The sequence below is a fragment of the Anneissia japonica genome, unplaced genomic scaffold, assembly GCF_011630105.1.
Source record: "Anneissia japonica isolate Jap-2015-1 unplaced genomic scaffold, ASM1163010v1 scaffold287706_len398110_cov188, whole genome shotgun sequence".
NCBI lineage: Eukaryota > Metazoa > Echinodermata > Crinoidea > Comatulida > Comatulidae > Anneissia > Anneissia japonica.
Window position 1 is genome coordinate 271,287 of NW_022756069.1, and position 9,696 is coordinate 280,982.

At 35.9% G+C, this 9,696-nt stretch overlaps 2 protein-coding genes across 4 annotated transcripts in view; one reads left to right on the plus strand and one right to left on the minus strand.

Moving 5' to 3' along the window:
• Positions 1-3,534, minus strand: part of LOC117123852 (monocarboxylate transporter 11-like) — a 21,191-nt gene extending 17,657 nt beyond the window's left edge. Inside the window, exons 1-2 of one of the 3 annotated variants that reach the window (XM_033269885.1) lie at positions 3,453-3,534; positions 2,135-2,323 (exon numbers count right to left, since the gene is read on the minus strand). The gene's annotated coding sequence lies outside the window, so the exon portion shown is untranslated. Of the gene's footprint in view, positions 1-2,134; positions 2,677-3,452 lie in introns of those variants that run through there. The other 2 variants (XM_033269887.1, XM_033269884.1) reach the window with 2 other exon arrangements.
• A 2,549-nt stretch (positions 3,535-6,083) lies between these two features.
• Positions 6,084-9,524, plus strand: LOC117123855 (mitogen-activated protein kinase kinase kinase 20-like). The gene is made up of 2 exons (XM_033269891.1): positions 6,084-6,200; positions 8,579-9,524. The coding sequence occupies exons 1-2, from the start codon at positions 6,198-6,200 to the stop codon at positions 9,455-9,457; spliced, it is 882 nt and encodes a 293-aa protein (XP_033125782.1). The 5' UTR covers positions 6,084-6,197; the 3' UTR covers positions 9,458-9,524.
• The last annotated feature ends 172 nt before the right edge of the window (positions 9,525-9,696 follow it).

The window sequence follows — 9,696 nt, forward strand, 5'->3', positions numbered from 1 at the left end:
ATTTATACAATATTCATCCATTTCAAAAAGGCAAGAACTTATTACTAGCATTCTCTCCGAAGTTTTGAAATTATGGTAAAAGTGCCCATCGATTGTTCCAATAGGATCGTTTATCCGCGATATCCTGATCAAGTTTTCGGGGTTATCGCCATTGAAGAAAACACTCTATCACCTGAGGAACGTCTTGCAGATTCAATATGAATGATCTGTCACACAGGAAGTAACATTAACGTGTTGTCAAAAACATATTATGAAATAGCATATCAATCTGATGGCTTTTATTACCTATATAATCTAATACTGACACGCATTGTGTTTAGAAGTAGGCCTGAATCTCCCTACGGAGTTAAAGCCAGATCCCCTCTACGTGGGCTTAGATCTTTTGGATGTTTTTGCATACATGTCCACCATAAAACCCCGACCATTTACAGACTCATTATACTTTTTAATTTGTTTATATCCCGATAGGCCTATCAATAGCCAAATTGATAAAATGTTAGTTGAACTCGGTGACGACGTGGTGATACAATTCCCTGTTGTGTGCCGGTATTTCCAAACATGTTGTAGACATGTTTCTAACAAATCACTATATCTATTAGGGGCGGATCAGCATTTGATACAGGGGGTCAAAATTTGTCAAAAAAAAACAAAAAAAAAAAAACTACTTCGTGTCGCTGGTTCGCAGCACCGAAAAGTCGTGTGGAGGGCTAGCCTGTTTTACAGCATTTTAATGTGTTTTTAACTACTCGTTTTTGTTTATTTATTTAGAATCACATAAAATATATCATGCGAGTACTAATAAAGGTATTACCAGGTCTATCTGGTATTTTGGCATTATTATATAGCTGGGAGGGTCTTGATATGGTTTTAGTTTTTCGGAGTCTTAATTTTCATGGTCTTTGGTCTTAGTTTTTTACACACCCACGGTTTTGTGGAGCTTAATTTTCGTGGTATGAGGTCTTAGTTTTCGGAGACTTACTTTCTACCCACCTATGTGATTTTATCTCATTCTACACTGAGTAGGCCTATTATATGTGTGTAGCCCCGCCCGGACCCGGTTCTTAGTTAATTTGTTTGAAGAGTAAAATTATTTTTAGAGTCGGACCTCACGGGCCAAATATATTCTCCACCGATTGAAAACAATTGTAAACATCTGGGTGAAACGTTTTTCGCTCGCTAAGATAGGTCTGTTTGAATATTTGTTGTCAATTTCAAAATATATTTTTTTAATTGCACTACATTAACAGTCGAGTTAGGGTATTATGACCCAAAATTGGGTGGAGGGAAATTTGTGTAGGGATGTGTGATCAGACTATAAAACCCAGGGACGTATTTTGAATTTAGTCCTTGGTTTTAACAGTGTTTTATTTTTACTTAATTGAAGCCTGTTACTAGCTAAGCTTAGTCTGTTCGATCTGCCTACTATAGGCCTAGATAAGTAACATATTTGTTGGCCAAGATCCAGTACAGTCTGGCGGATCCAGGATTTCGAAATAGAGTGGGCCCATGGAAGGATTTTCACAAATGGAGGATTTACCTCAGACCCACCATAATTGGAGCTGAGGTAAGAAAAGTTTTTGATGTCCTGATGATCAGTTTTTAAACAATTATGATTATTACTGAGTTGTTGTTGTGATTTAGTGTTGTGTGTTAACCTTACAGGTATCTGTGTTGATCTGTTATTATATTAGTTAAATTTGCTATAAAGCTTAAAGCTCCTTTCACTTCGAACCGATCAGGAAATCGAATCAGTGTGTAAGAATAATAATATTATTATATATTATATAGGGATGCTGGCGTTTAGCGCATCGGAAACGCGCTCCGAATTTTGTTTTGGATCCAATGCCGTGATGCAGCTTAAAGTTATGAAATAAATTGCTATCGGTAAAGCAACATCTAAAATTACTACATAATAATGTAATACGTTGCTCGCTTTCCAAAACCCGGTGTTCTACTTAATTCTACGTAAAGTAGAAGTCCTGGTATCAATATTATGAGACAATTGAAACACGCATCCAACACGCTAAAAGCCGCCAAATCGTCTTTCACGCGTTTGATATCGCATGAAATTATGCTAGATTCGGCATAATTAAACTACATCTCATCAAACGTAAACATTAACTTGTGGGCTTACCTGCCTTTATGTCTTTGAAGTCCACACAGTTCTGAGTATAGGTCACGGTATGTCTATGAAAACCAGGTAATTACCATTATAACTGCTTTATCTTGGCCATGCAACAGCTGATCATAACAACAAAGTGAGGCTGTCAAGCGGATATGAAAACTCGGTACATAACACAGTGAAGCTAAGCAAATACTGTAACTGTAAATAGGTATATATAATTTCAATGAGGTCTCTCCGAATATGGTTGAATCAAGCTCCCCAGTCAACAAGATTTTATTGAAGCATTACCGGTACCGAATATCATAGCTTAATGCATTTTTTTGTGCTATTGTTTGCAGTCTACAGTTCAGTTACATCGATCCACGCACCCGTCGATTGTAATAGCTATTAAGTTTAAGTTCAACCATGGTTCAACCTTCTTTTATATAAATTACAGTATTGTGAAATAGACAGCAAGTAAGAAGGCACTGATGCGAAAGTCCTCGTTGATATCAATAAATGTTCAAAATAGGTGGTGGCACAGAAATAAGCCATAGGCTTTGGCTCCGACTTTCCTGGTGTTCTGTCTACTTTCATCACCTCTTATTTTTAAATATCGACTTCCTTCAACCGATTTTTTCCCGTTTTAAACGTTAATTGAGTCAGTTAAAAAAAGATAAACAAACAATGTGGTTACTATGGATAAGAATATACACTAAAGCCTATAGGCATAAATAGGCTGGTCTCTTTCCATGCTTTATATTTTAGTTAAGCCTATCCTAGATGGTATCCATTGAAATATAATCTATTTTTTTTTTTCAAATTTGTACAGCATTATTTTTTAAGATTTCCACCTCTGAAATCTATTAAATTTTCGTCTAATCCTAAATTTGATAATTTATATGATTTGAAAGCATGTCAGACTTGCTTTTAAATCATATAAATTATCAATTTTTTTAATGTAAAATACTATGTCCCAACTAATCTCCGAGCCCGTGTTGTCTACAAATTTACTTGCGCGGGGTGTAACTCCGTGTATATTGGCGAGACCAGTAGACACTTAGAAATACGGATTAAGGAGCATTTAGTTCGGGACAAGTCATCATACATATTTCGACATCTTCAAAATTCTGTTAAATGTCAAAACACATCTAATTCAGACTGTTTTACTATTCTTGACTCCGCCCACAATACTTATCAACTTAAAATAAAAGAAGCCCATTACATTGCTTGGGAAAATCCGTCACTGAACAAACAAGCAACTCAATACAATATCACTCTCTCATTCTAATTCATTCTAATTCCTATATACATGACTTACCATAGTATTCTTGACCTCATACATGACCTTAATATTTGCTTGTTTCTTCTTACATCTGACCTGTTTAAACCGTTAGTATAGCACTGTAAGCGTTACCTGATGTCGTTCATAAGTTATTATGCTAAGAAGGTCTGCAAATTGATGAGAACAAACTGTAATATCATACGACCAAAAAAGTTCGTTCCATGTAATCGAATAATAGGTACGATATACAGTACAAACAGGTAGCAAACTCTACTTTAAAAGAAGAATTAAAAACCTGTAAAATGTTGATTTGGTTTTTGAGATTGTCATTTGCATATGCCATTATATGAAGTCCTGGCATTCTAATTATTAACCTCACTGGTTTGCTATTAGTACTAGTAAAGTATTGGGAGACATTTTACGGTATAATTGGCTATAATAAAGTTAATTCCTAACAAGTAACTCATCACAAATATGATGAGACTGAGGTTTATGGTTTTTAAAATATGACATCAGACTATCGGAAATAGAGTCCCTCAAACTTGAAACGGTTTCCGGTGTACTATCTTATTATCTTTTTCATTTATTTGGTCAATATCAACATACACAAGGAAAAAACATATAAAACCACTTATAAAACCATTTAAAACAGTAATTAAATTTTTTTTAAATATATAAAATTTCTTTAAGAAATATTTTAAAAATCGAAAAAAGGGGTTAAAAATTCAAAGATAAAAGGGTTAAAAATTTTAAAATACACAAAACGAGATAATGATTTAAGAACGGTAAAAAATATGTTAACAGTTAATAAAAACATAAGTATTGAGATTTATCGGAACAAATAAAAAATATTAAAAAGGTCAAAAAAGCGGTTTAAAAAGTTGTACAGAGTACAGTGGTACCATTAATGAAATTGTACGAAAAACACGGTACCATAATTAAAGTTAAATTTTAGGGAAAAAAATTAAAAAGGAGCAGATGAAAAACAAGAAGTTGATATCGACCAGGATAGCCCAAGAAAACAAATTACATAGGTTTATTTCCGTTGGGGTCCTGAAAAATAGTAATAAAGTACAATAGACAAGGTTTTATGACATGACTTCTTTCGTTATGACTCTCTCTTATTCGATAAGTAGTCTTTTACCATTTTTTTAAAAATAATTAAAGGCTGGCGGAGCTCTTTAATTTGCTTGGAAGTTTGTACCATTCATGGATGACGGTAGCATAAAATGTGCCATCGATAGCTTTAGATGCTTTCGGTGGGATAAAGTTGAAATCACTTTGACGTGTACCATGACTGTGCTGGTCACATACTTTAGCAAAGTGGCTATTTAGGTACGATGGAGCAGAATTATTTAATATCTTACAAACTTTTTTTTTTGTTTTGCGAAATTGGAAAAAAATGATGCGGCATTTTTCTAGCAATCGAATATTATTGTATCCGAAATCATTATTTCTTTTACAAGAGCACAAAAACAACATATGGTTCACTGAACACCATGCAAATTTTAAAACGACTCATCATCATCATCATCATCATCATCGTTATCATTATTATATTATCGGAAGATCGGCCTATTTGTTTGCTCAGGAAGTACGAGAAGATATACTTACGTTTCATTAAAACGGAATTGGATTATAATTCCTTACACTATTATATTATTTACTATAGTATATTAATCAAAATTTCATAAAATTTTGCAAAAAGATAAAAACTAAACTGAACATACAATATTCCACTTTAGGACGAATTAAAGCTGATTTATAAATCCACTCCCTGAGCTGTAAGCCGTTATAAACCCGAAAATGTTAATTGTTGCATTATTCTTTATAGTAAAAAAATTGATTATCAGCGTAAAGGGTGAATTTTATTAATAGACATGGGTTGGTTTATTGAAATGATGGGTTTCTATCAGAGCACGGGTCAGAAACATATAGTTAGAAGGAGTCAATTAGAAATTTTACAGTATTTAAACTCCAAAGGCTGTTTTACTTCGAATAAAAATCGAATAATAGTAACTCTTCGTCTTCGACTATCATTATCGCATAGTGTGGTGAGCAAAATGAGTTATGACAAACCATGTTCTTGTATTTGTAATTTGCCCAAAAATGTCAAGCTCGTATGTGTCAGTATTAGGCCTATAAAACGTGTGCTAATGATCCAAGGAAAGAATTTGTATTGGCTAGCAAAAACAAGCTTTATAAAATTAACAATGTGTACGAAGGGAGTTGGGGGGCTCCCATGGCTCCCTCTGGAAACTGCAACCCTGCAGGGCTTGTTACCATACGATTTCAAACGAGAGTGCTGAATTGTTGAATTTTCTTGCTGTTGGTTGATCTTAAGTTCCTGAAACAGGGTCATCATGAAACTTATTTCATTTCAGAAATTTTTATTGTCTACTGAAATTCGTTTTGTTGCATACCTGCCAATTCCTTACTTCTAGTTAAACACACGGGAAAATTTTACTTTTATAGTTGACAAAAAAAATTTAAAAAAATGCATGTCAAGTATTGGTGTTGAAATAAAAATATTATGCAAATAGTCTATAGATTAATAAGAAATATGTGGAATTAGAGGAACTAAAAGGCCGTGGTTGGCTACTGGTGATCTCATTCTTATAAATAGTTCTTTAAACTAACCATGCATACACAATGGTATTAGTGCTGTATGGTATTATTATAGTGTTTTATTGTGTCGGATCAACAATTCAACAGGATGTGTCATACCTGAAACAGTAAAAGTACAACAGGATAATGGTCGGTCGACGGTAAGGGAGAAAAAATTACGCCACAACTCCGACTGGAAATATGGTAAGCAGGTATCGGGAGGGCATTTAGTAGGTCAAGCATATGTATAAGCAAGCTAAATCAGTTTATATAGGCATATTTTACTGGTATTTTCTGTCAAAACAGATCTGTCAAACTGTCTTTTATAATAGGCCTATGGCTTCTTGGGTAGCATGACGAGCTCTAATTTAGGCTATGACTAGTGAGCTTAGCAATAGTGGTGCTGGGTTTTCCAGGATCAATGAAAATGGGGGTTCACCACTGTTGGCAATGGCAGTCTGAAGTTATTAGGTAACCAGACCACATTCTCTGCATGTATTAGGGGGTGGATATAATCAGGGGCGGATCCAGAAATGTCCAAAAGGGGGGAGCCGAAAGTTGGGCCGATTGAGACAACACTGTCGTAGGGCTGTCTGGTGCCCGACATTTGTAAACATTGAAAATTTACTGGCTTCCATGGCATCATCGTAGAAACTGCATTTTGATCTTAGGGCTCATGTAAACGATCGCTGCAGTTGTTTGCTTTTGTTGCGGTTTGTCTTGCAAACTACACTTGATCGATGTCGCGCGTGACACAAGCGTGGTTTCTTTTCATTTACTGACAGTGGTTTGGAAATGTTCCTTATAATGTTTTTGTACGAGATACGAGTACCCTTTGCCCGGCCCTTTGATGTTTCAAAAAAATCCCAAGATAAAGTAGCTTAAAAAATATCCCAAGGTTCGCAAAATATTAGTATAATACATAAAATTTCATTTTAAAGTCCAATTATAAAGCTTTCGGTGAATTTTTTACTGTACTCTACTGCACTCCTGAACTGCACTGTAATTTTGTACAGTATATGGAACAGTGACAGAAGTTTGTGAAGGTTGGAGATCAAACTCGTTCTTTTAACTGATGAGAATCTAAAGTTGGGGACCCAAAAGAGTTCATATATAACAGAATAATGTGTCTCTGACATCGACTGTAGGACATGTATATCATAATATTATACCCAGTGACGGATTAAGGGGGCCTAGGTTTGTCAATGAAAACAATAGCGATAAAAAGAGAATGATATTCAGATTTTAATTCTGTGAGTGCCATTTCAGGCCATCTAGAGGTGCTATATACCTCAGCCCCAACCATGGTGGGGATTAGGTGGTACAGACCCTCCACCTCTTAAAATCCCTCTCTGGCTCCGCTATTTCAAATTCCTACTAGATTTGCCAGTGATATATCATTTCGTGGTTAAAACATAGTCCGATATAATATATAAAACGGCAAACATGATTTAAAAACACACCTAACCCCACAACGAAATTGGCGATAGAGACCGCAAAAGGGTCCCAAGTCTCAGAAAACCACAGGGTCCCAGGCTCTAGTATTACGTCACTGGTTGAGGGGAAAATTGATACCCCTAATGCCTTTATGAATTAAAATCATATAAATAAAAAATGGTAGGGAAATTGTTATTTTAATTGTATTACACGGAAGACTCTCCTGTAGCATATAAACCCACACTTTTATAGAAAAAATGTATTGACTTTTAACTTCTATTTTCGGGAGATGTAAGCTGGTAAAAGCATTTTGATGAATTTGATTGAACACATATAAATTGTCAAATTAAGCACAATGAAAATCATTTGCAAAGTATGAGACGGTGCGATTTTCTGGCATCTAGGCTCAACTTTTTCAGCCCTGTACCGTACTTGTTTAAAGCAAACAACATATCCGAATAAAATAAAATAAAGAATAAATAAACTGTCACCTGGTGTTATTTTTAGTTAGGTCATTGTTCATTTCAAATTGTCTTCAAATATTGATCAAATGAATTGAATTGATAAGCATTTCAAACTTCCATATCAGTCCAAAAATCCAAATATTTAATGAAAAGCTTACAAAAAATCAAAAGATCCAAGGTGTGAGTAGGCCCGATGATAGGCCTACAGAACTACGGGAATACATGAGATGTACCGTAACGTGGGAACGGGCATGGAAAATATATATATATATATATTTTTTATAAACGCCGCTCTCGAATATAAGCGCCACACTGAAGCATCGAGCCGCGGCGCTTATTCGAGCATTTACGATAGGATCTGGGCCCTGGTTTTCTTCGTTCCACTCGTAAACTTAACGCTTGCTTCGCTCGTTTATTAGGGCCTCCAATCATAACTTGCGTAGGCCTACCTGTCGGACATCACTCCTTCTCCCCTCCCTCGGATATGTGCCTGATACCTATGGACATAATATTATGATATGAAATGAGCCTAGGACCTATATAATAGGGTAAAAGTATACCAGGCCGACTGAAATTTCATGGTCAAGCCTATAGACCGGCTGACACAGATAGACATAATAATATTAGGCCTTATGATTTTTATGCTAATGGGATAATTAATATTTTTATTAATTTTTATAGTGGAATTTTCATTGGCCGAGACCGTGGAGCGGCAGTTCGGATTACTATCAATTGAACACTAATAATAATAATGATGAATTTGAGGACATTGCATCAATTGGAAAATTTGAATGGATGGAGTTATGCGGTTCGGGATCATTTAGCAGCGTATACAAAGCAACGTGGACGGAGCGCAACATCACAGTTGCCGCCAAGAAAGTTCTATCTCTGAGCCAAAAGGAACTGGACATACTTAAAACAATAAAAAATCCATGTATTATCAATATTTTAGGAGTAATTTCTCAATCACCAGATTTTTACATCATTATGGAATATGCAAACGGAGGAAATTTGTTCAACTATTTGAGAAAGTTAAAGGGTAGCAAATTGCCAGATGATACGTTTTATCAATGGAGTGAACACGCGACGGAGGCTGTGCGGTATTTGGGTTCTATCAATATCGCGCATCGTGACATTAAGAGTCCCAATTATCTAATAACGTCTGCTCGTGATCTAAAATTGTGTGATTTTGGAACAGCAAAAGTTAGTAATGAAGGCACTTCAGTGACGTCACACGAAAAGGGAAGTTCACCATGGATGGCCCCCGAAATGATTCGCGATAAACTTGCGTCCAAGAAGTCCGATGTGTACTCCCTCGGCATTGTAATCTGGGAGTTATTAACGGGTGAAATTCCATACGGGCAAGCGGACAACCAGTACCAAATCATGTACTTAGTGGCAGAGAAGGGTGAGCGCCCTCTAATTCCCGAAGATTGCCCTCAGTTATTAAGACGACTCATACTGAGTTGTTGGCTGGAAGACCGAGATAGTAGACCAACACCGCAACTTATATTAGAAAGGATCCAAACCAAATCTTTTGGACCGATCAGAAAATCATAGTTACAGCGCAATACACACTTCAGAATAGGCCTATCATCAGGTCTTAAAAGTAAATTACACAGACCTCCTACAGGGGCGGATCCAGAGATGTCCAAAAGGGGGGGGCCGAAATTTGGGCCGATCGAGACAACAATGTCCTAGGGGGTCCGGAATTTTTGTGTTCTAGACGCCCGAAAATAACATTTGAGGCGTTCTGGGCTATCATTTTTTTTCTTTTTCTTTCTTTTTTTCTTTCTTTT